The 26,644-nt window shown below is 39.5% G+C and overlaps 3 protein-coding genes across 17 annotated transcripts in view; 1 reads left to right on the top strand and 2 right to left on the bottom strand.

Moving 5' to 3' along the window:
- Cluap1 (clusterin associated protein 1) overlaps positions 1-12,576 on the bottom strand; it is a 43,756-nt gene extending 31,180 nt beyond the window's left edge. For 12 of the 15 annotated variants that reach the window (XR_015536894.1, XR_015536892.1, XR_015536890.1 and 9 more), the window contains exons 1-9: positions 11,801-12,576; positions 10,861-11,057; positions 10,041-10,214; positions 8,232-8,327; positions 7,351-7,568; positions 7,060-7,210; positions 6,594-6,753; positions 6,137-6,497; positions 4,799-4,924 (exon numbers count right to left, since the gene is read on the bottom strand). Coding sequence is in view for 1 of the 15 variants with exons in the window: in XM_022076278.2 (XP_021931970.1) it covers positions 6,244-6,497; positions 6,594-6,753; positions 7,060-7,210; positions 7,351-7,568; positions 8,232-8,327; positions 10,041-10,214; positions 10,861-11,057; positions 11,801-11,822 (1,272 nt within the window). In the remaining 14 variants the exon portion in view is untranslated. Of the gene's footprint in view, positions 1-4,798; positions 4,925-5,872; positions 6,498-6,593; positions 6,754-7,059; positions 7,211-7,350; positions 7,569-8,231; positions 8,328-10,040; positions 10,215-10,860; positions 11,058-11,672 lie in introns of those variants that run through there. The other 3 variants (XR_015536900.1, XR_015536901.1, XM_022076278.2) reach the window with 3 other exon arrangements.
- Positions 12,577-12,720: 144 nt separating this feature from the next.
- LOC110835737 (large ribosomal subunit protein mL62) lies at positions 12,721-15,926 on the bottom strand. Its single transcript, XM_022076260.2, has 5 exons — positions 15,689-15,926; positions 15,096-15,144; positions 14,078-14,220; positions 13,469-13,638; positions 12,721-12,947 (listed from the first exon to the last, which is right to left on the bottom strand). Exons 1-5 carry the CDS (start codon positions 15,881-15,883, stop codon positions 12,857-12,859), a joined length of 648 nt encoding a protein of 215 aa, XP_021931952.1. The 5' UTR covers positions 15,884-15,926; the 3' UTR covers positions 12,721-12,856.
- A 9,878-nt stretch (positions 15,927-25,804) lies between these two features.
- The window catches only part of LOC110835722 (uncharacterized), a 38,113-nt gene continuing 37,273 nt past the window's right edge, over positions 25,805-26,644 (top strand). The window contains exon 1 of the mRNA XM_087355171.1: positions 25,805-25,880. Within this exon, the coding sequence (XP_087211297.1) occupies positions 25,867-25,880 (14 nt within the window). The 5' untranslated portion in view covers positions 25,805-25,866. The remainder of the gene's footprint in view (positions 25,881-26,644) is intronic.

The following is a 26,644-nucleotide window of genomic DNA, read 5'->3' as shown; positions in this document are numbered from 1 at the left end:
ACGTCTTTCACATTTTTCCTGTTATCTGGATCAAACAACGTGAAAAGAACTTCCTGTCGGCTTCTACTCAACGGCCATTAGCGCCTTACAAACTCCCCCACCCCCAATTTGCCTAATGTAGCAATCCTAATTTCGTAAATCTAAACATCTTATTTCTTTATATATATACATTTTCAATGTGGCCGTTCAACCCTGAGTAATGTATAGCTATTCTGAAATGGGAAACCACTCCATTATAATTCCCTAGTACAATCAAGCATGGCTCAAATTTCTATGCTGATCGCGAACATCCGGAACAGATAGGCACTTTAAGAAGAAGATTCTGAAGACAAAGTAACTACCTACAATACCTGTGAAAAGTGATAAATCTCCACTAATAATATACCCATAAAGCAAACATCTACTAAAAAGAAACCACCAGAAAATATTAAGTAATAATGGTCACGCTTTCCTAACCACCGCCATTTTGAACTGGCACGAAGAACACGTCAACAGCAGAAAAGCACCGTCTACTTGATGCTTGCTTTGCCACCAATGAGCAATGAGCTGAACAGCATCAGTTCTGTACGTAATATAGGTAACCAATGGTTCAACAGGTTTAATAGCACAGATGAACATTACAGAACAGTATACTTCAATCGGTACATAGCATTATACGTAATTAATATAATGGTACGAACTGCATTTTCCAGCCCGCAGTTTCATGTAATCACCTATACAGCCCTTTACAATAATCATAACAGAATTTAATGTCAGATACTAAAAGAACAAAAACACTTCAAATGGCAGATTAATTCTGTTCGACACCATGAACGTTCTTCCGAAAAAATATCGTTCGATTCCGTCACTGCAAAATATGAGCTCTCATCAGATGCATGCTTACAATCAGGCAGTACCTGATATAGAAAAATTATTTTACGTTAAATATTTCGTTTCAAGATGCCACAACAAATATAACAAACCAATGCCTAATGTCCAACATGTGAACGTTTACTGATTTTCCATCTACAATCATGCTAGTAATTTGGTGGAAAAAGTTATTTCCTATTACTGCTTTGTCACATCTCATACTTTGAAATGTATAATAATTTTCCACTAAGATTTTGCCAAACTTGGCAAATGGTAACCATAAATATTTTCCATCAACAGTTTTTGACTACATACATTCTGAATTCCTTGATAATTGGACAAGAGAAACATGACTGCCAAGTAGGATCACAATTTGCCTTAAACGGATAATTAATTTCGAACAATATCTGGATAGTCACAACTGAACTAAATTTAACATAAAACTTTTTGTGTATATGTATAAGAACAAAGCCAAACCACACAAAAGGAGTGCCAAAGAAAACTTTACAGAACTGTATGCCTGATGCAGCAGCAAAAATTGGCTTAACTCTTATCATATGATATTTAAAATCCCATACTATAAGGCTGCCAGCCAGGCTTTAAATCCAGCATTTAATTAATGTATTAACCCTTTAAAGACCAGCACTAACAATATGTACCACTGTATTTTGCATTACCTCCTTAAACACAATTAACCAGTTGATCTTTGTAATGGTGAAGTGCAGTGATTTCTTCATGAAACAGATTGAATTCTTATACATTGGAATCAGTATTTGATACATTTGGCAAGTATCACATGAAAATTCTGCTAGGAGATTTCAATGCAAAAATTGGGAGGGAGGATGTCTTCAAACCCACAATAGGCAGCGAGAGTCTCCATGCACTTAGTAATGATAATGGCGTCAGAGCAGTGACCTTCGCTACGTCAAAAGATTTAATTGTAAAAAGTACAAAATTTCCACACCGTGATGTTCATAAATACACTTGGACTTCCCCAGATGGCAGAACACACAATCAAATAGATCATGTTTTAGTAGATAAGAGAAGGCAGACAAATGTAATTGATGTGAGATCATTCAGAGGAGCAGATTGCGACACTGATCATTATCTGGTGGTAGCAAAAGTGAGGGAGCGGCTTTCAGTAAGTAGACGAACTAAACAAAATTTTGACACAGAAAGATTTGATTTGAAAAAATTAAGTGAGGGAGAGGCAAAGGAACAATATCAAGTTGAAATTTCGAATAGGTTTCAAATTTTAGAGACAAATGAGGATAATGAAAGTGTGGACATCAACAGGGAGTGGGAAAATGTCAGAAACTGCATCAAAATTTCAGCAAAAGAGAAACTAGGATACTACAGGAGAAAGCAAAATAAACCGTGGTTTGATGAAGAATGTTCAAAATTAATAGATCGAAGGAAGCAAACAAAATTTCAATGGTTGCAGAACCCAAACAAAACAAATGCGGATAATCTATGTAACGTGAGACGTGAGGCTAGTAGAACCTTTAGGACTAAGAAAAGGGAATACCTGAAGGGCAAAATTGCTGAACTTGAGACAAATAATAAGGAAAAAAACATCAGAGACCTGTACAGAGGCATTAATAACTTTAAGAAAGGATATCAACCCCAGACTAATTTGGTAAAGGATGATAGTGGCAATTTGCTTGCAGATCCAATAAAAATTGTGAATAGGTGGAAAAATTTCTTTAGCGAGCTCTTAAATGTTCATAATACTGGTGATATTAGACAGATTAAAATGCATACAGCTGAACTGTTGGTGCCAGAACCTAGCTTAGATGAAGTGGAACTAGCCATTGGGAAGTTGAAAAGTTATAAATCTCCAGGAATTGATCAGATTCCGGCCGAATTAATTAAAGCAGGTGGCAAAGGGTTGCATATGAGGATCCATAAGCTTATTCAGTTAATTTGGGATAAGGAAGAGATGCCACATCAATGGAAGGAATCCATAATTATTCCTATTTATAAGAAGGGGGACAAGACTGAGTGTGGTAATTACCGAGGAATATCGCTGCTATCAACCTCATACAAAATTCTATCCAACATTCTTTTGGCAAGATTAACCCCATATGCGAATGAAACTATTGGGGATCATCAGTGTGGGTTCAGACGAAACAGATCAACGATTGATCAGATCTTTTGCATTCGTCAGATACTAGAGAAAAAATGGGAGTTCGGTGGGACTGTACATCAGTTATTTATAGATTTCAAAAAAGCCTATGACTCTGTGAAGAGAGAAGTGCTATATAATATTCTTATTGAATTTGGTATACCAAAGAAGCTAGTGGGTCTAATAAAAATGTGCTTAAATGAAACCTGCAGCAAAATTCGAGTAGGTAAATATGTATCTGAGACATTCCTCATCAAGAACGGTCTAAAACAAGGAGATGCTTTGTCTCCCTTGCTCTTTAACTTTGCGCTAGAATACGCCATCAGGAAGGTCCAAGGTAGGCAGGAGGGTTTGCAATTGAACGGGACACATCAGCTATTGGCATATGCTGATGATGTTAATTTATTGGGGGACGATATAAATACAATAAAGAGGAACGCAGAAGTTTTACTAGAGGCTGGTAGACAAGTGGGGCTGGAAGTAAATTCAGAAAAAACTAAGTACATGTTAGTATCTCGTCATCAGAAGACAGGCGGGCAAAATTATCTTAGGGTAGCTAATAAATCCTTTGAAAGGGTTACAAAGTTCAAATATTTGGGAACAACAATAACAAATCAAAATGATACTTGTGAGGAAGTTAGGAGGAGACTAAATTCCGGAAATGCTTGCTACTTCTCAGTCCAAAATATTTTGTCTTCCCGTCTGATTTCTAAGAACCTGAAAATTAAAGTATACAAAACAATAATCTTGCCTGTTGTTTTGTATGGGTGCGAAACATGGTCTCTCACTCAGAGGGAGGAACACAGATTGCAGGTGTTTGAGAATCGGGTGTTGAGGAGGATATTTGGGCCTAAGAGGGAAGACGATGGGGCGTGGAGAAAACTGCACAATGACGAGCTTAAAAATCTGTACTGCTCCCCCAGTATTGTGAGGGTGATTAAGTCGAGAAGAGTGAGATGGGCGGGACATGTAGCGCGCATGGATGGGACAAGAGGTGTGCACCGGGTACTGGTTGGGAAACCTGAAGGGAAGAGACCGCTGGGGAGACCTAGACGTAGATGGGAGGATAATCTCAGGCGGGATCTATCCGAGATAGGAGTTGAAGGAAACTGGATTTTGTTGGCCCAGGACAGGGTCCGGTGGAGGGCTTTGGTTAATTCGGTGATGAACCTTCGGGTTCGGTAAGCCATCTAGTTAGTTTATACATTACTTAGAAAAGTTCCAGCTATAAGAGGTCAATAGCACATAAACAGAAACTTCAATTCTGCAAATTCATGTGTTTGGGGACAAATCATAGCAATTCATTCCTGCAAATGGTAACAAAACATGAACATGAACAAGGGATAAGATTAAAGATATGTGCTGCTATATTAGCTCTCTGATTTCACAACTTCAGTATCCCAGCAACTCTGATATTATATGAAGAAAAATATAAAAATTTAGGAGTGAAAGAGAAGGGCAATTTGATGAAATGTTTTGCCGCAAATGCTTCATATGCTATGTTAGCCGCACTGCCACTTATTTTCACCAGTTACACAAAAGAGATGCTGCAAGTAGATTTTAATTTACCGTGGAACACATTTGTTAAAAAGAGAAATGAATAGACAAATAAAGAAAGGAAGGCAGGAAGCTAAAAAGAAAGAAAGAGAGTTTGGGACTATGAGGGGTTCATCACCCTTTCTTTCCATATCACTACTAACTTACAGCTCATCAGCATCAATCTGCCGATATTCGATGGACACCATTTGTTATTTTCAGAATTTTAGTTATGTAAGAAATATATACCTAAAGAAGAAAGAAAGAAATTGGATTGACACTTACCTTTGTCTGTTTCATCACTCAGGTATGATACTGTCACACACCATGACAGCAATCTCCAGCTTCCAAGTGTAGCATGCAAACTAAATATGCAGCAGCAGGCGCCTCCATGCAAGAGTACAACTGGACCTAGAGAATGACATAAGGCATCATTCACAAGACAGTCATATCCATGTGTCCGTAACACCAAGTTGTGTGTTGCTTTGTATCTTGTCTGCAGACTAAACCTCAATCACACAAAATACTACAATTAAATTAAAATTCTTTAAAATATAGCTGCTATACTTGGTTCAGATCTTCACAATAACCATGTTTTCTTGACATGCAAATTCTTTGTATGATGAGCATTTTTTAATAAATGTTACATAAGTAATATATGGCCATTACATAAAATACATGTTACACTGGGCCCCTAACAAACACATTAAACTGGCACAACTTTTATTCTAATATTTAATACTACTTTTCATAAAAATCTGGAAGTATATTTGGAGTTAGAAAATTCTGATAAAAAACTGACTTATAGTATGGAGAGACTGGTTTCAAACTAATGCCTTCAATTTTAGGTCCTGTCAGACACTGTTTCATGCTATAAGTAATATTAATGTGGCATCTCGCTTTTCAAAACAATCACCGATACGGCCCTTACATATTATTTATTTCAAGGTGACATGCATCCGTTACACATTACCATTGCAAATACAGACTAAGTACTCAAAACAAAGGAGCAATATTAAATACTAAAAACAACCTGAGCAAATAAGATAAATCAATAATAAATACATATTTGTAATGAGTTGTATGTTCTACCAGTAATTACTGTGTAGGACAAAGTATCATCTCCGAGGACTGCTTCCAATCTTGCTTTACATTGATGCACTGCAGTTCCAAAATTTACTCACCAGAGGCTTAGAAAGTGGAAGCACAGACAAAACAACAGTGATGGCAGAGATCAGGGAATGTAGGGCAAATTTATAAACAGTTTGAATTTGTTGCTCAAGTTTTGGAAGGTGGTGGTGTATGAGGATGATGGAAAGTAATTCAAAATTCTAATTTATCATATCTCATAGAACAGTGTAATTGATATCTCATTTATTATAACATTATATTGTATAAATACAGAAACAAAGCAATCACTAAGTGTGACTATTATTTGTATCCCACCCTGTCCTGACTTTATCATATATTCAATTCTTGGAGTTAGGCAGCTGGAGAAAGAGAAAGGAATATACCAGAAAATAATGATGGAAGAGAGAAAGGTTAGACATAAAATAACAGCAATAATAATATCATATTATTCATTCTAATTAAAAACAAAATTACTGGTGCATATCAACATACCTCAGAGGTGATGAAACTGCTAAACCAACATGCAGTGCAATCTAATTGTGTGCGCGTGAACACTGAAAGGCGAATGTTTTGGTTGATGCCAAAGAACATGGGTGTTTTCAGAAGTCATCATCACTGTGCTCCTGCTGGAGTCTGCTTGTACTATGCTTGTCCTTGTTCACTGCAACATCCAGCCCCAGTTCCAACTCCTCATCCTCCTCCTCACTACCTAACAACTCTGAGCCCTCCCCATCCAGCAGTAAGTCCGAGTCAGAGTCCAGGCTTCCAGAATCCTCCTCTTCATCAGGTGGTGCATTCATACTGCCAAACACACGACGTGTCTGCTGACCTGCTGCAGATGCTTTGCGCATCACTAAAACAGATTGCAGCATAACAGTGAATAATTATGACTTCTAGATGTGAGTACAGTATAAGACAAAGCAGATAAAAAAGGTATCTTACAACGCACCTCCTGATGCTGTCTTGATTCTCACACGGCTCGCCTTCCCAACTCCCAGCTTAGAAACCTCGTCTCCCTCTTTGACCTCTCCAGGCTCAAACAAGTCCACTGAGCTTTCGAGCAACTTATCTTCTTGTCTCATCTGCTCCAGTAGTCTTTTAGTGTAAGCCTATAAAATATTACCACCACTTTACTGAACACAACTTTATCAAAGACACTATCACTCTTCAAAATAAATTTACACTTTCACTTTTCAAAATACAATCAAAAACAAAAGTAGTAAAATTCTGCTTTAAGTACAGAATCTCTGTCACATTATACCATAAAACCAACAACTTAATGGATTTGCTTCAGTAAGTACAGTCAATTTTGTCAAATCATATATTATGTGTCACCTGATGGTGGTTTGTTAGTCAAAACAAGTCTTATACATTGAATAATATCCCCCCCCCCCTTCAAAAAAGAGACTCGTTACCTTTCTTGCCTCCATACGCTCATGTTCAGCCTGCTCTGCCTCCTCTTGCTGCTGCTCCAAATATGCCACACACCGGAACCGAACCAGGTAATCCTGGTACAGCTGCTGTAGCTCTACCTCCAAACGTTCGAATTCCTCAAGGAATGCTGGCCTACACATGCAAAATTATATTTGTTTACCCTTTACTGTTCAACATTTACATCTGATGAATGGCAATACTTAAAATTTAAATCCACAAAAAAAAAACAATGAAATTTCCTCTGTGTTCCAGCTAACACTGATGACACACACCTAACTTTTTTCAAGGTCTGCAGGCGTTTTTTATTGCGGTCCAGTTCAGTCTGCTTCTTCTCAATTTTGCTGTCTAGGTTCGCTTCACTGGCAGACACATTCTCCATCTGCTGTTTTTTATTTGCAATCTCCATCTTGACTGTTTCAAGAGCCTTCCGCACTGAAGCCTCTACCTCTGCCATCTCAAGCTGTCGGCTGACACACATGTTACGCAGTTCCTGTACAGTCAAAATAGGATGTTTACAATAACTCTGCAAGGACAGGCATATAGATAGAATCACAAGGACCAACTCTGTTTAAAGGCCCTTCATGCTTTTGACTGAATATGAAACACAACCAGTCTCTGCAACACTGTAGACACAGCTCAACCCTAAAAAACAGACACTGAGGAAGTATCGTTATAATATGATATGAAACTATTCCCACAGACCTTAAGAATCAAATTTTACAAGTTTTGAACCACATTCAGGCAAAGTATGTAATTGATTCTTTAGTTATAGTTACATTTTATCAGCTGCGCAGATTATACAGCATCAAATGGTAGGATGACTATGTGAATGATGAATTGGAAAGGTTATGAAAGGAAGTAGTCATAGCATATTCAACATATTTTTTTTAACAGCATGTGTCTAAAGTGATACTGGTGTAAAATACAACATAAGAGGTGGATGGAAATTAATGTGAAACAGAACAAAGTTTCCTAACACAGTTAAGCTAGCTCTTTTACTTATTAAATCCAACACAACAGGAAAATATCCATATGAAACATGCTTTGAAGTAACAGGCAAATGTATTCTTTTACGGAATCTAGTATATTTAAGATGTGTTAAGAAAGCCTTGATGCCAATAGCATTAAAAATGTAGTAACATTTCAAACTGACCCGCATCTCCACTTCCTTCCCTAGCAAATCGTACAGCCCGGCCCCTCTTGCTGTAATCTGTGATGCCAGTTGTCTAGTTTGGGCCAGTTCATGGATCTAAGAACACAAATAGAATATTGCAATTCAGATGCAATGAAAGAAACTAAATCAAATATTCAATAAATTCTCCATTTTTATGGAATCACAAGATTCATTACCATCTTCAGAAGAGCCATCCAGCACTATCTTAAGATCTGCATCCTTACCAAATTCCACTTCTTGCTTCCAATAGTTCAATAATTAATCCCAGCAGACAAAACATTAAATACAGACCTCAGCAGCTGTCACATAGTTTCTGAGTATATAAAAAAAATTGCAACCAAGGTGAAAGGTTATGCGGCAAGAAACAGAACTACGAGGGTCGCTCATTAAGTAATGCCCCACATTTTTTTCCTCAGAACATATTTATTCAAGATGGCTCAAATTTAGTGACAATATAAATCAATGTTTCCTTTACACATACTATTTTTCCACATAGTCCCCATCAACTTGTACGGTTTTACGCCAGCGTGGAACCAGTGCATGCATGCCTTGCCGGTACCAGCTCTTGTCCTGTGCACGTAGCCATGTCCTCACTGCTTGAATAACGCTCTCGTCATCTTCAAACCTTGTTCCGCGGATAGCATATTTAAGTGGCCCAAAGAGATGGAGTCGGAGGGTGGATGGGGCAGCACCGTTCAACCAAATTTGGTGATTTCTTCCCGGGTTCTCGGACTTGTGTAAGGGCGTGCATTGTCATGCAGGAGCAAAATTTCTGCTGGATGCTTGTGAGGCCGAACTCGTCGGAAACGCTTCTTGAGGGTTTCCAGGGTCATAATGTACGCGTCTGAATTGATGGTCGCACCTCTTGGCATCACATCCACAAGAATGACCCCATCACTGTCCCAAAAGACAGTCATCATGACTTTTCCGGCGGAGGGAGTTGACTTGAATTTCTTCTTTCTCGGTGATTGAGGATGATGCCACTCCATTGACTGCCTTTTTGTCTCCGGCTCAAAGTGGTGTATCCAGGTTTCGTCACCTGTAATGATCCGGGACAGAAAGATCTCTCCCTCAGCATCAAAACGCTCCAACAATTCAGAAGAAATCGTTTTCCTTTGAATCCTGTGGTCTGCTGTGAGACTTCGTGGAACCCATCTTGCGCACACCTTCGAATATGCAAGAGCCCGGATAATTGCAATTACACTTCCATTACTGACTGAAAGCTGTTGGGCCAATTGTCGAGTTGTGATGCGCCGATCCTCACGAATAATGGCATCCGCGCGGTTCAACATGTCTGGAGTGGTGGCTGTGGCAGGACGCCCAGAGCGCGGCAGATCACGGAGCTCGGTTTCTTCACTTCCTGAAGCTTTAACTCTCTTAGCCCAGCGACCAACGGTGCTCCTATCGACTGCACAGCTTCCATATACAGCACACAAACGTTTATGAATGTTCACCACAGTTTCTTTTTCAGCAAAAAAGAATTCAATTACAGCTCGTTGCTTGTAACGAGAGTCGTTCACAGACGCCATTTTAACAGTTCACTACAGCTCCGCTATCGGTTTGAATCATTTGAAACTCCGTACACGAACGCGGGAAACATCAAATCTCAAGCATGTAAAAGTGCACTTTTCTATCTTCATTATTGGCTGAGAAAAAAAATGTGGGGCATTACTTAATGAGCGACCCTCGTAGTAACACCACCATTCTATCAAAATGGCCAGATGCCGATGCCAGTGCTCACACATAACCAGTAACTCCCAATCTCTCGCCAGTTAGTAACTAACATACCTTTGATGAGATGTCAACAGGAGAAGAGAGAGAAGAGCTATTATCTCCAAGAGATGCCATGTTCACTCGCAGAGCACTGTACAGCACAGACGTCACCTTCAGTAACTCTCGGACAGCATAGCCATCAGCCTGATAGATGCGCTTTGTGTTCAGTTTTATGTTGGCTTTAGATGCCTGTCACATTACATGGGATATGTTAAAGCAGATGTAGCACACCACCACATGGAAGTGAGAGAATTAAAAATGAGACAAAGGTGTTATAAAAATATTTTAACCTTTAACTTCAATACTTGTGCATTTCCATTTCTCAGTAACATATCATATTGTGATATACAGGCTTGCCAATGTTTTCAGAGAAGTCAACAGGCCTAATCCTCATACTTAGAGTATTGAAAAATGACAGTGGAGGATAGTACATTCTTGTTTTAAATATAAATAAAATAATTAAAAACTTACCTGAAGGATATAACAATGGTGAATGACTTTCATTTTAGGTATACACAAAATAAAAATATCAAAACTACATATTACATCTTCAAGTAAGCAGAAGTACACGGACACTCAAATCATTTGCAATAAACATAATTCAAATCATAAACTCCTGTTCAGGGTCAGTAACAGTGGCAATGTTAAATTACATTACGATGCTTTCTTTAATTGACTTCATGTGCAGCATCCCAAGTTATTTAGCCAAGCACATAATTAATTTTGAGATATAAATTGGGCAATATATAAAAGCAACCATTATAATCACCTAGAGACATGGTCACCAATTCCACAATGTTATCACTTCCAACAACTGCACAAGTATTCCACTCACCATAAACTGTGCAGCTGACTTAACAAGGATGACCCTATCTTGTTCAGTATCAATCTCTGATGGAATGTCTGCATCAGGATCAAACCGCTTCACTATCCATATTAAAATTTCAGCTACTAATTGGAAATTGGGATTCCGGAAGTTCTCCATGGAAATCAGTCGAGTATATCCAAGAGATCTCATCATTTCTGTAAAGTCTGTGAATATGAAGATGTAATGAGGACATGTGCGGTATTATGGGGAATAACAATTTCAGCATAAATTAAAAAGCTTGCAAAGACACTAAAAACATTTGTAGCTGATGTGACCTGTAGTGCCAGAATGATACAAACACGGGATATTACAAACCATTTTGTTCATGCCCTTTATAACGTTGCTGAAGCATGCACATGAAAAAGCTTATTTAATTTCTGTACCTTGAAACATATCTTGCTACACCAATTTTTTCTTCCACAGGCGCAATAACTATACTGATAAACGTTATTTTACCGGCAATTATAACAAACGTTTTAACTATATAAAACAGCAAAACGTGACAAGTGCTAGACATATTTCCAAAACGTATAATTGCATATGAGGATGTATGGTATTCACGTTGTTTTACTTAACATGTTAATTCTGAATTAGTGAACTGCGGTAAAATATCTTTTCTGTATTCCCCTAATCATAACGTTGCTGTTTTCTCACATTTCACCAAGCATTCGGATATATTAAATAACTACAAGAACTGTTCCCTCCTACTAGAACTAGGCGTAGGTTGAACGTAAAGAAATGGTCACTGTAGGCTAATATATTAGACACTACATACACACCAATATACGTACGATTTCGTCCACAACCGCCTCTACTACAATGTAAGTTCTTTACCGTTTCCAACGAGTCTCCTTAGAGTAACACACAACTCTCACGTTGGTGTTAAAATATACAAATTTCCACTTACTCCTTAAATCTCGGTACGACATTGTCAAAGAACGCTTTTCTCAGGCACTTAAAATATTATTTAAAACCAAACGCATATGTAAAGCAATTTATTACGATTACTGCACAAATCAATCCACGTATAGCATCCATCTTACTCAAACACATTTCCCAACATGATGCGAAGCAAAGATCGATACTGAGCACTACACAATACTGCCATCTATAGACATTCCTCCCAATCACATCTATCAAAACTACAATGGATCACAGTTGAAACTCTTTACAGATTCTTCTGCAAAATTCAACAACTCTCTATTTCCCCAACTGAATTTATTTTTGGGTTTAGTGTGAGACGAGAATGTGATGATTTCTTTAAAAAGCATTATCCAATTGATCTTTGTAATGGCGTACAATCTTTAAATATAATCCGGATGAGATTCTAGCCTCAAAGAGTTTCTGCAAGAATCATTCAAACATATGCTTTGTCAGTCACAGTATTTCACTAAACAAAACAAAATTATAGTGATAATTAGTTCTGTCATGTCTGTATACAGCCTACTAAGATGTACTCATAACTGATGAAGTGTACAACTTTTTAAAACAAACCATTATCAAAGCTCGCTCTTTTGTTGCCAATTCATAAAGTGAAGTAAAGATGTCCCACTATACGCCATGTAGGCGCTTGGGGGGAGTGGAAGTATAGCTCTTACTCATTCTTGACCTCGGCACTAAATGGGTGTAAGTGGTCAGCATCACGCCCCGGCCGTGCTTTACCCCCGGAAAAGGACCCCGGTACCCATTGGATAGGAGACTGGGTGGGCCCCAGAGGCGGTCTGGATGCAGAGGCTAGAGGAAAAATCCTCTGCCCCCGTCGGGGATCGAACGCCGGTCGCCCATCCCAAAATTATTGAACACCAAGAAAGTATGAAAGAACACAAATAATAGTTCATCATTATATTCAAAACAAGATTAAATCTTCATATGCACACCTTATATTTTAAATAGCATACTCATTTCATCCTTTCAAGATGTTAGTTCAAAAATTAAAGTATTATGCCAGATTCCAGAAATACAACTAAAAATCTACAGATGGGGAATTGCGCTGTTGCTTCGTTAAGGATCTTGCCCTCTTCTCCACCAGCCTTATACGGGCATTCTTCTCTCTCCTGTAAAAATATATCTTTATCTGGCCTCCATTTATGTACAGTAAAATACTACATTTATTACCCCCAGTTTAAATTTATCTTCATGCAGGGCATAACAGCCAAATTACTTCAGTGCCATCACTCTGAAGTAATCACAATTTACAAGTGTTTGAAAAGTGTGTGGGATAACAAAACCTAACAGGATATGATGGGTTGGACATATATACAGCATGGAAAAAATTAGGAATCATACAGAATTTTAATGGAGATGCCTCCTGGAAGGCAGAGAAGAGATGGCAAGAATATTATTAGAAATGTGTCATATGGCTAGCTTTGGAATTAGTGGTGTCAACCATCTCACAATGTGTTCAGTTTTCCAACACATAAACACACATATTCAATACCTAGTATACTCAGACTGTTGGAAATCAGCTAACCAAACCTGCTGTAGAGTATTTTGAGACACTCATAAGTAACAAATGGAACAATAGCTGTTTAAGACTTGTGACTGTTCAATGTGGAAACACACAAAAGTGACTTACCGTTTCCGTAGCTTCTCTTCAGTCTCTGGTGAAACTTCCATCACTGGCAGAGCCACAGCCCGTATTAAAGCCCGTAGCCGCTCTAGAGCATCAGCTAGGTTTAGATGCTGGAATCGTGTCTTGTCAGAACGAAAAACCAGGAAACCTTCTTTCGTTATCCTTGACTTGTGCTGAAACAGAGATAATCTCAATCAATGCAGATACTCACCTATCCTAATCGGACTAGCACAATGCACTAACACAGTGAGGACTGGTCCATCCCACCTGTTAAAATAATATTGTACAAAATAAATTATAACTCCTAAACTAATCAACATATGTAAATGACTTGGAGACTAGAATGTCAAGGATTGTAAAGACAATATTAATTCAATTTACATTTACACAATCACCAACTTGTCATCACTATTACTCAGATGGAAGGACCCACGAGACACGTCCTCTACTTCCAGGACAGGACAATTTTCAGATTCATGACTGGCAGATTGGCTCTAAAATCTAAAAATGACTGAAAAGTGACAGTAATTTCAATCTGTGTGAACACCAAAGTTTGGCTGAGGACTGAACCTGGGATTTCTTGAATGACTGATGTGTCATATAATTCTTAACCTGCTCTAGGATATTGTCCCTGATATCCTTTGAGATCCAATCTGCTGATGCAACATGGAAACGTAGATCCACCTTTGTGTTAACCATGTTGACATTCTGACCGCCTGGACCAGAACTACTGCTGTACGTTATGTGCAGTTTATCTGAAACATACATGTCATTGCTCCAAAAGCTACATATATAGTGCACTTCACCAGTACACTCACTGACAGGAATTGAGGTACTGCTAGCTTGACTACGTATACAGTGGATTAAAAGGTTTACAGATCATTGCACAAACAGAAAACATATATTTTAGTGACTATTAGGTTATTCAACAATAATATATCAACTGCAGCAATTGGTAGCATAGTGTAAGGTAACGACAAATGTTAACACCACCTACCATAAAATGTCAGACATCAGACATGCCCTATCCCCTCTACAAAATAAAAAATTATGCACAACAGACATCACATACAAGTCTTTGTTCTAGTATCAAAATACCATTTCCAAATTATATAATGTATTATAAATGTAATTTTTTAAAAATATGTTTAGTCCAAGAGAAGTAAGCATACAGACATGGGAAAACCTGAAATCTGACTGCTGGAATCTACAGAAAACATAGATCTGCCACACCGGTATTTCAGTATTTATACTGTCAGAAGTACAGCGGTTTTCTTATTTAAAATGTTTGAAAACTTACCTCACTCTTATTCCCTTCAAGCTACACTGAAAATAAACCACATTCCACTGGACACTTAATCCACTAACTGTCAACACTTCCTTTTAAAACTAAATTCATTCTGTTTTTAAAAAAAATAAACTTTGAAACTTCTGCCACCTTTAGGCGATGATGCAACAACATTATAAGACAAATCACTAGATTCTGTATGTTCAGTATATTCTTTTTTATATTTCCATAAAATGTTTTCTTTGATCTGATGCTGATCTAAAATTTGGAAGAAATTGTAATGATGCAAATGACACATTGGGGTTAATCAATGTTCTCTGTATCATAACACAAGAAACTTACCTATTGGTATAAAACCAGAGAAATTTGGACAGTTGGGATCCACTGCTACCTGAAACAAGCAAGAAATATACTTAATACTAAACCTTATTAATTCATTATATTCTCTACCCCAGAACCTTCATCAACTGACATATGACAATGTCCCAAACCTTTGTTCTGATATGCAATTCATTAGCTAAATATCCAAAAATGTTGAAAACAACACTAGTTTTGTACTACATTAATATTTGGTCATTTCAGTTACTTATCTTTAAAATTTCACTTAGTATGAGATAAACTGTAGATGTTTTTACTCCTATCAGCTTAAGAGTCACTATCACATTCTGAGATCCATAATTATTGTTATGAATCATGCTATAGTGGGTACTCAGTAAGATGTGCACAAATTATTAATAAATTGCAACCATTATAATAAGTATGACGAGTGTGTGTGAAAGACCCAATTATTGTTGCGTTTGGTTTAATTTATAACACATTCGGCTTCTTCAGTGGAAAGAAAATACTGTAATCATGGTTTCGCATGCTTCTTTCATCACACTGTTACATTCACACTTATGCTTCATCATTCACATTACGAAAAACATAAAACAAACCTCTGTAGCAGTAGTAATTGAAAGATTGCTTTTGGGATAAATATTTTCTAGACAAATTGCACTTTTGTAAGAGAATACACCACATGAGGTACTGAGCTGGCGGCATAAAGACCGCATGCAGTGTAGTTTTATGACATTCATTTTAACGAATGTATTTACTAACGAAATATGCAACACATATAAATCAACATTCATGAACGCCGTGTCGCCATATCAAATGTCACAGGTTATACTTCAAACATGGTGGAAATAAATGCAAGCATTGACCATAGAGTAAGATGACGAATATCATGTTTTACAATCTGTGACCACGTAAAATTACGTCATGGGTAACCCAACTTTTTTCTCCACTTCGCCTCACCTTACGTTCACCCACCGTAACTCGTACACCTCAATTATAATTAAGTGTAAATCAAGGAAACTGCAAAGAAATTTCTCCGAAAATTAAATTTACAAGTGAGTGGATAGAAAGATTGCAAGAAGAAATATCTCTGGAACATTACCTGACGATGGAGGCAATATGATCGAAACCAATCACAGTTTTATTTTTCTCGCAAGAGCTTTGCATTAACCATTTAATGCCGAGGGTCGCCTAAATAACCTTACAAAAACTGAAATTGTGGGTTGTTCGTTCGCTTACGGCCAATTTGCACAGAACTTGACGTGCATATTTCCAGAGACCTGGAAGAGATCACATCGAGACGCCATACGACAGGTCACACACAAAACAACATCAAGTGTCGAAAGGCCAACAAAATATTCCTCACGTAGCGTACATGGAGCACAAGACAAGGCGCTGATTCATGCCACCAAAGAAACTCGACACGATACTAGGAAACAGTGGCGGCTCGTGAGTCTAAGCAGTGGTAGTGCTACGCAAGAGGGAAAAATACGAATAATATTTCAACACATAACAATATAAATAAATGAAAAGTAAATTTATATCAGGAGAAAAAATCATACGTGATAGACGATGTTTTAACTATTTGTAAGTCCGGAACAGGGCTGCCATGAATTTTTCAATCAGTTTTCACTCAAAAACAATTTTTAATAAGTAATTCACCGTAACAATGATACATTTCCTTTGCTCATTATCAGAACAAAAAGTAGCCAGCACACAGAATTATTGAACACTCATTAACAACAGCCACGAAACAGTTGTGAAATGACCCTCATTCCACCGCCCGCCCCGCTCTCCATATTTCAACGGCTAGTCGCGCTGAAAATCTAACAGCAGGATGACAGTCCAGTTCTCCTTCGCACTCCTCGCCCGTGGACTTACTACCAGATCAGCCGATTAGTGGATAATGACAACGTAAGGGGCAATATTAAAACAGTGACATAGAGGAAATGAAGTGTTACAAATTATATAAACACACAAAAAATATTTTTTTCAATTTTTGAACAGCATCGCGACGCGTACAACGTCTCTGAATTCCAAATCTTGCCAAGAAAAGCGTTGTAGAACGTCATAAAGAGCTTGGAGGAAACTGAATTCTTGGAAACGAAAGGAGACAGTCTGTGAGTAGACTGCTTTCTTTTGCAGTAAGAGACGGTATCTAATGAGCCTTAAACACGCATGAGTTGTTGCAATTAACACCAGAGAAAGTCTTGCCAAGTAAGGGGTTTCCCACACGATTAGTAGGCCGCATACGGCCCGCCGACATTTTCAACACCGAATAATCAGAAAACATTTCGTCCAAAGTCAAATGTTGAATACAATACCGAAGTTAATCATTCATAAAAACACAAAATTTACAATTCGGATAAATATGAGTGTTGAAAATGTGTTTATGGTGAATTTGGCCATATTTTGAAAACCCCTGTTCCATGCCCACCTGCAATACTGGCACAAGCAGATGGATATATGCAGTTTACCTGAAAAGCGGAATATTTAACAACGACGCACTGTCGTAAGCTTACGAGCTTCGGCTTCAGGGGATCAAATACCAGTGCAAACTATCCCGTTCAACTAACTAACTAACTAGCTGGCTTACCGAACCCGAAGGTTCATCATCGAATTAACCAAAGCCCTCCACCGGACCCCGTCCTGGGCCAACAAAATCCAGTTTCCTTCAACTCCTATCTCCCATAGATCCCGCCTGAGATTATCCTCCCATCTACGTCTAGGTCTCCCCAGCGGTCTCTTCCCCTCAGGCTTCCCAAATAGTGGACCCAACCAACCAGATGGCTTACCGAACCCGAAGGTTCATCACCGAATTAACCAAATCCCTCCACCGGACCCCGTCCTGGGCCAACAAAATCCAGTTTCCTTCAACTCCTATCTCCCATAGATCCCGCCTGAGATTATCCTCCCATCTACGTCTAGGTCTCCCAAGCGGTCTCTTCCCTTCAGGTTTCCCAACCAATACCCGGTGCACACCTCTTGTCCCATCCATGCACGCTACATGCCCAGCCCATCTCATTCTTCTCGACTTAATCACCCTGACAATACTGGGGGAGGAGTACAGATTTTTAAGCTCGTCATTATGCAGTTTTCTCCACGCCCCATCGTCTTCCCTCTTAGGCCCAAATATCCTCCTCAACACCCGATTCTCAAACACCTGCAATCTGTGTTCCTCCCTCTGAGTGAGAGACCATGTTTCGCACCCAACTATCCCGTTCAACACACAAGCAAACCTACGTGCCTACTACACATACTCTGCATACCATTTGCATTTACGCATGGTGTGGATTAAATTATGGCAATCAATTTAAAAAGATTTTATGCTCAATACATTCTCGTGTCACTCGTCGCCAAGGCTTCCTCCAGCTTTTCTTTCTTTGTCACTCGCTAACCTCGTGGGCACCGGTTCGATTCAAGAATAGTTCAAGGACCCGGCGTCACAAACTAAAATCACTCTTCGTAGTTTAAAACTTTGGGCCTGGAAAAGAATTCAAACTCTTTAGAATGTTAGTTGAATAATTTTCTTTCCCTGGGTTACAACGCCTTGTGGACTTGTAGGCGGGTATGAACATTCCAGTAGAACGTACAGCCTCTACCTTCAGGTTTGGTTTAAATACAAAAGTAGGATGTTCCTCCAAAACGCAACATCTCACAATACCAATATTTAAAACAAAATTCATTTCCAAAATAGTTCAGGAGACAAAATATGGATACGCCACAGAATTATGTTTTGTAGTTGTGGAACTGAAATGAAGTGAGAGCTTTTACGTCTCTGTTTAACCATTGCTGATTATGCTCAAGGCTATTAGGCGCATTTACCATGTGACATAGTCCCTTTGTTAAGCGCAGATGAGCTGACATTCGCAAGTCCTCGGAGAAACACTAGGCTACACTCTTGAGGGGAAAAATGCTAAATTACTGATTATTAACCCTTTGAAGCCGAAGATCGTCTGAATATTATTTATGAATTCAGTCCGTACCGCGAAGAAAACACTACACCTCACTATTACGAAAATCAGCTGGTTAACCCTTTGAAGCCGAAGCTCGTCTTCATAATATTTACGAATCCAGACCGTACCGCGAAGAAAACACTTCACTTAACCATTAGAAGTCGAATCAGGCGGTACCACATAAGATTTAACAAAAGAACATCCCGGTCAAAGCCTTAAAGCACATGGCGCATACAGTTACAGCTAGGCTTTGTAAAGTTAACTCTCACGTTAAAAAAAAAATAATTTTTCTAAAAACCGCCTACCGTGTCCTAATGCCATCCACACAAAAGAACGACCGAGTGTAATCATTTAGGAGGCTTTGGCTGAAGGCCCCGTTACACAACACTAACTTTCAGGAAACAAACTATTGCCAACCGAAGAGAGAAACAACGTATAATATTTACAACGCGGTTCCTAACGCCAAGGAAGAACATCACATAAACGTTATAAAAGTAGTCTACTTTAAAAATCTTTAGAAAGATTTTTTCTCTGTTCTGTGGATCAAATCAAGCCAATAAATTGACTGTATGAGCGTTCAACAGGACCTACACAATGTCACCACTCACGTACACCTGAAAGGATTAGTGATCCATTGCAATGTTATTGATCATGTTTCCATTTAGAACATTCACTTTTAACAGAGAGTTAAGCTTTGCCAACTTTCGTCTTTTTATTTAGAATCATTCTTCTATCGTTATTTCTCGTCTGCTAACATTCACAAATAGAAAGTAGTGACTGAAGAAAACAAGTCTAGATCATGTCGGTGTGGCGTGCTGCTCGTGGCCGGATCGATTCGTGAAGCTGCAATGTTTCACTGTTTATCTGTAAATACATTCATCAGCCCCTGGATTTTCGAACTGCCAGTAATTGCAACCTGCAGATCACAGAACTTGGTGCAATGTTACGAAAATCAAACAACTGACCTTAAAATTTATCTTCAGACCTGCAATGTTCAAGTAACTTACGACGTTCCACAAAATTATAACCGACTCCGTGGAACAGAACCCTTCCTGAAAAGCAGACAATCGCTCATCTAGTAAAAAAAAAAAAAAAGAGAGAGAGAGAGAGAGAGAGAGAGAGAGAGAGAGAGAGAGAACCCTACGACGAGATGAAATATTTACCTCCATTTCATTAACATCTACAAAGTTTATCTGAAATTACGAGACAAAACATCTGAAGAGATGTAAGACTTGAGGTTCTCACAGCGGTTAGTATGAAGATTTCTGTCTTCTGGGTTGTTGCACTGTGTAGCGATGAATCGCCCTGATGACGGAGGCAATATAACCTCCGAAACGTTGGTAAACATCGACCAGACTACACAGCGCAACAACCCAGAAGACAGAAATCTTCATACTCATCGCCCTGATGATGGAGGCAGTATGACCTCTGAAACGTTGGTTAACATCGACCAGACTACACAGCGCAACAACCCAGAAGACAGAAAGCTTCATACTCATCGCCCTGATGATGGAGGCAGTATGACCTCTGAAACGTTGGTTAACATCGACCAGACTACACGGCATAAGAACCCAGAAGACGGAAATCTTCATCTGAAGAGATGTCATTTCCGTAGTACACCATGATCTTCATCGTCTTAGAAAGTCGACAGAATGGTAACAGCTTACATGTTGGTGGTTTTTCTGCACTGAAGTCTGAGGCATGCACCACGCCGTATTTGTGTCCCTAGAAGTCTATAAATTTACAATTTGAGGCCTTTCAGAAACATCAGACAACACGACACTGACCTCTGAGGGCAGGGTATATCAAGGAACACACTGTGACGCCACACATGTCTCATTCTCCACCGGAACACGAACACCACAGAGGAATCATCTCGTCTTCTCACCCACTACAGTATTAATAGACCAAGTGTACAAACAGTTCCTAGATGCGACCTATTAATTATTAAGATTTGCAGATCTATAATTGCACTGATGTCAATGACGTCGGAACCAATACTGATAACACGAGTATTCGGGAATTCTAATCACACTCTGAGAACTGTGCCACTAGTAAGCAAGAAGCCTTGCAAGGCCAGTGTTGTCATCACAATATCTACCCGCAGTAGTTGATTTATCGTCGCGTAAATAGCATACGAATCATCCAATGGACCTTGCAGTGAAAGCGTGGCGCTGTAAGAAACAGGGCCATGTGTGTTAACGAAACTAAAAGTGCCAACACCAACTGGTCACTTTCTTCGAGAAAGAAGAAAGTGACAACTGAGATCGTGTACAAGTGTGCCATCTGTGAGCGGGTCAACAAGACATGACCAGGGCTTGATCCCTGACAGGATAGCATTGTGGATTATTTAATAATCATCTGCATATTTAATAACAGTCCATTAATCCACAGGTTACGGCCCGCTAAACTTTTGTTATTTTATCTGGTCACTTCACGGCGCTGCAGAGTACAGAGATCGCATGGGACAATCAGCAATACACAACTGAATCAGACCAGACGTCGTCTTGTGGTTATAATACAAGTTCGGTATTCAAAAGGTCCAGGGTTCGATTCCGATCACTGTTACTGTTAAGTTATCCGCATTTATTTATTCGTGGTTTATTTAATAGAGCTGCCAGTACCTCAGATAAAACAGCGTAGACTCAGAGATGTTTAATTAATAAAAGAAACTGGAAGTTTCAGTCAGGATAGCGGGTCTCCGGGGCTGAAATTTGAACCCCGGACCTCCCGAGGACTATTAAGGTTCCGGAAAAAAGGCCGTACAATGGCAACAATCTCCTGACCACGGCAGAGCAGAGCCGACACTCGAAACGTCGTCGAACAATGAACATTGAGATACAAACGAATCTGTTACTATAACTTCCTCAAGCAAAGCGGAAGGTCGCATTGTATTCGACCAACACAGTCACTTCTGTTTCCGCTTTGTGGCATCGCGCAACTTGGATAACGGCGGATCGAACTCGTGGCAAATAGACACGCGGTGTCCGCTGAAGAACTTCAATTGCCTTTACAACGCTGGCTGTTTCAGGAGCGACTGAAGCTTTCATACATTTATACACTTGTAACGCAGGTCACAGAGTTTGGTTCTCGACGATCTTCGGAGCTTTTAACTCGGTACAGAAAGAAATAATATTTAAAAGATCAATCCCTACCGCAAAGAAAACACAATGCTTCTCAGTTATAAAAACCAACTGGTTAATTCTGTTTAGCGAAATAATCACTTCTGAGAATCATACAGAACCCACAGCAACCAAAGGGAGCAACACGCAAGAGATACTGATTTAAATGAGTTGACAGTGGACTTTACATCATTGCCAGTCTATTAAATTATGTTTATTATTCCTAGTTGCAAAGAATTTAAAGAAATTAAAAGCAAACATACAAATATCTCCACCATAACAAAATAAAAACAACTCCTTCACTAAAGAATGATGATAAAATGCGGAAGACAGGGCCACAAATTTACGAAACATGAAATTAACTTTGTTTCATTACGTAAGACAATTTACAGCAGCTGATATGACCAGTAATGTTTCCCGTAAACATCACGCACGCCATCTGTAAACAGCTTTCTCTGCACAGCTTTCAACAGTCCATTGTTAAATTTAATCCGCCGAATCTTCAGTCAAGTTAATTGTTGATGGGTATGAGAAATTTTGCAGACAAAGCATAGCTGCATTTAGTGAAACCTGAATTCAATGAGGCGGAAAGAAATCTCAGGTCGTGACCCTTGGTTCGACACCAGACCGCATGTTTCTGACAGCTTTTAATAATAAAACTTTTACGTTTCTACTTCAACCTTGGCAACGCCAGTTTTCAGTATGGCTTGCATAAACAACGCACAAGAAGGTCTTCTTAGATTTCTGTGGAACAGAATCCGTAAATAACCTGCAAAGCAATGACTTAATGGATCTTACAAATTTCGTAAGCGACAAATCCTTTCTTTGCGTGATACGGTCGAGGTATCTTGCTCAGAACACTGGCCCATCGGCCTGTATTTATTTGGCGTATGAAAATACGCTTGAAAGAAACTTTCCCCGCTTAATACGTGCAAACGGACGACACTCACTACAAGCGTCTGCACTATGACATTGAAATTCTTCTTATCTTTGTATAGGCTAACTGAACTGCGACAGGGGAAAGCGCATTTCGTAAGCGGTAGGCCGGTTTTAAAAATTCGCTGAGCTAAGAAATTTGTGTCCCCGGAGGGGGCTCACATGCCGCTGTTAGCTGTCCTCACCCGGATGCAAGCGACTGGTTGGTCATCGCCTGTTTGAAGGTTATTTTTTTTTTTGAAAAGTCGATTGTGTACTCGGCTTTCAAAGAATAGCCCATTTTCTTTATGGAACCCGAAGGTTCATCATCGTGCTCACAAAAGCCCTCCGCCTGACCCTATACTGAGCCAGCTACATCCAGTTCAGAACGTTTCATATCTACTAAATATTTTTACAAAAAAAGTAATTTCTTGTGAGCAGTGGAACTACGGCGATAAAAATCAGATCAGACGAAACCGTGTTTATGAACCGCGGCTTCAGTACTGCGTAATTGGAGAAATTCGACACATTGCAGCGTTCCACTTTGTACGGAAACGGAAATTTTTGTACAAACTGTACAGCCGCTCCTGTGGACCGGTTTGCGCTACATTAGCCTACCCTTCTATTGCTGGAAGGCGAGTGGTGGCGGCTACAAGTTGTTAAGGCTGCAGAGTTTATCTTCTTATCCTGTCACTTTAACTTGTTTATTTATTTATTTATAATTTATTTAATGATTCTGTCAGTAGCTCAGAATCATGGGGTAACTGACGAATACTAAATGTCAACGGGCATGGAAGGAAGTGGTCGTTGCCAAGATTTTAAAACGGGACGTACCAGATACGAAGCAAGGACTGAACTGCCACGTTCTGATCCCATGGTCTGTTACAGTTCAGACCTAATTCCGAAATTCTGGAACCTTTAGACGTTCGATACGACTCCTTGGGTGTTCGATCAGCCCATCACGAAGCCTCTACCTGAATATTACAACCTACGAAAAGTGTACATATAGCACAACGTTCCGCCACGTTAGCCAGAATTCGACCTGCAACTTCTTTGAATGGAACCCAGTGATGTCACAGTTTTCTGGGATCAGTGACCAACGTACTGGAGCGGTGTCTGGCTGGGTGATGCCATCATCAAGGAAAATTCATCGCATGGTTGCGGGGCTGGTTGGGAATGTCCCACGCAATATTCTCCTGCTGGAGATTTCTCGCACCCGCGAAGTTGTCGGTCGGTTTCAACGGAAGTTGGAACGCGTCGACAGATTTTAGCAAAACTCCCCAGTATCGTAGGTTTAAAACGTCCGCTCAGCCGTTCTCGAGCCATTACACGTGAGCGGAATGACGGACGAGTGGAGAGATTTCCTCTAAAACCACAAAACACAGCCATGCTCTGAGCGGTTTCGAACTCACGACCACAGAATTTCGATGACCCAAGATAGAGCTCCAGTGACCGCCGTGGTCCGTGCTATTTCACTCAGACCACAACTTCACAGTCATCATTCTTACCGAACACCAAAGGACAAAACTGCGTTTTATTCGGCATTGTAGTATAAACAAAAGTCTGTCAGGCGTGATCGTGAGGTATCTGAAGTCTTGACTAACTCGGTCCTGCAATTGAATAAAGCCGAGGGCGTGAGAGGTTTCCATCACTACTTTCTGTTCTTTATCTCGGTTTTCGGGTTCAGCCACGAGGTACCCCCTACAACGCCCATGCAGTTAAAACCAGTTCAGGCAATTCAAACATGCAAAAACTCCCAAATAAGTCGGAATGGGGGCAATATTTCAGAACAGTGGTCACAAGGACTCATAGAGCCCTGCAGACTCTCTTCAACATCAGAACGACGGGTTTGAATTCTGCTCTGGACAAGCCGCTGTTATTCTCTCCTGTCCAGTAAGTCCTACCGAAAGTCTGAAGAATTTTTTGTTCCAGGATTAATTCCGAAACCCGAATTAACCGTGGGGTTTTGTGTAACAATTAAATAACAATATTTAATTGATTATTCTTGTCCGTCTAATCACAATTTAAAATTTAAAATTAAAATTAAGATAATTAAAATATCATGTGATGTTCCTATCCAAACATTCGATTTACATTTAGAACATCTTTTTCTAAATGTAAATCGAATGTTTCGATAGGAACATCACATGATATTTTAATTATCTTAATTTTAATTTTAAATTTTAAATTGTGATTAGACGGACAAGAATAATTAATTAAATATATTTTTTTCACAATATGACGCAACTATACCATCTTATGAATTAAAGAACAAGTTGAGATAAGGATTTTTGTTTCGTGTAGCAAGCAACCTGTGCAAGGCAGGCGATGGATGCTAGATGGGAGTCATCGGCCTGTTTGCTATGAGGTTAACTGATCGATCAGAGACCTCTAAAACTCTTGCAATATCGATAGCAAATAATTGACATGATAATCTCCAAATATGTGTTCTTCGTTTAGATAATCCTAATGTTCAATAAACAAACTAATCCTGTTGTAATTTGTTACGTGCCAAATACCAAGTATTAAGAGCCACTGTAACGTTGACTACAAATTGTAAGTTCGTAATAAGCGAAAGTTCGTTGTAGCGAGTATCGATAAAGCCGGGGCTGTATATATGTAGATTTGTTATAGGTGAAAGTTTCCGGGGAGGGGGCGGCTGATCGGAAGAGTGGGGGGAGGGATGCAAGAATGAGGCAGGCAGAGATGTCGGTCAGTTGGCCACTAAGCTACAGCGTAATCGAAAGTGCTTCTCAGTGTGGTGGTTCAGTGGCGTGAAACATCATGCTGTTTGCCAGGTAAGTGTCGGTTTAGCGCTCAGAGTGACAGGCACTTCTGTTGCGATTAATGCAATTTTCTGAAAGTGAATTGTTTAAATGCATCTTAAAATTCCACTATTTCGACACCTAAACGTGTCATGGATCAGCTGAAATGCCCCTGACCAATATGAACGAAGGTGATAATGGATTCTCGCAATTAACTATTAATAACTAGTGGTATAGCCACGGTGGTCTAGCGGTTAGAACGCTGGCCTTGTAATCCTGGGGTCTCGGGTTCGATTCCCGGCGGTGCCCGAATTTATAACTTGTGTTGGGCAAGGCCGTGGTCTAGGCAACACGGAGTTTTCCTCCGTGGCATCCCAACAATTACTCCATTCACACACAGAAGAAGGCAATGGCAAACCACTTCTGGATCATCTGCCAAGAACGTATATGAACAGGTCCCAGTCCGAGAAAAGGATGGAAGGATCCTGTTCATATGGACCTGTCGTCAGACAGAACACTAAATAAATAAATAATAAACTAGTGGTAAGAAAACGTACCACACACTTTAGAATTCAATATGCCTGCATTTTGTCCACAGAGTGCATATAAATAAGGTTTCGTGCGATGATTCTCACTGTGAACAGCGTTAACCAGCTGATCTCTGCGATGGAGAGATGCTGTTTTGTTCGAGGTAAAAACAGTTCAGACGAGACAAGAATGCATATACGAGTTTGATGTGGAAACCTCTTCGAAGGCTGTAAGGTTTAAGACAAGGAAAAAGACGTAACAGGACAAGA

This window comes from Zootermopsis nevadensis, unplaced genomic scaffold (assembly GCF_977971745.1).
Source record: "Zootermopsis nevadensis isolate Lab colony 2312 unplaced genomic scaffold, Znev_1.0 Znev_ptg000024l, whole genome shotgun sequence".
Taxonomy (NCBI): domain Eukaryota; kingdom Metazoa; phylum Arthropoda; class Insecta; order Blattodea; family Termopsidae; genus Zootermopsis; species Zootermopsis nevadensis.
The sequence above is the reverse complement of the archived record's forward strand: the minus strand, read 5'-3'. Positions and strand labels throughout refer to the sequence as shown.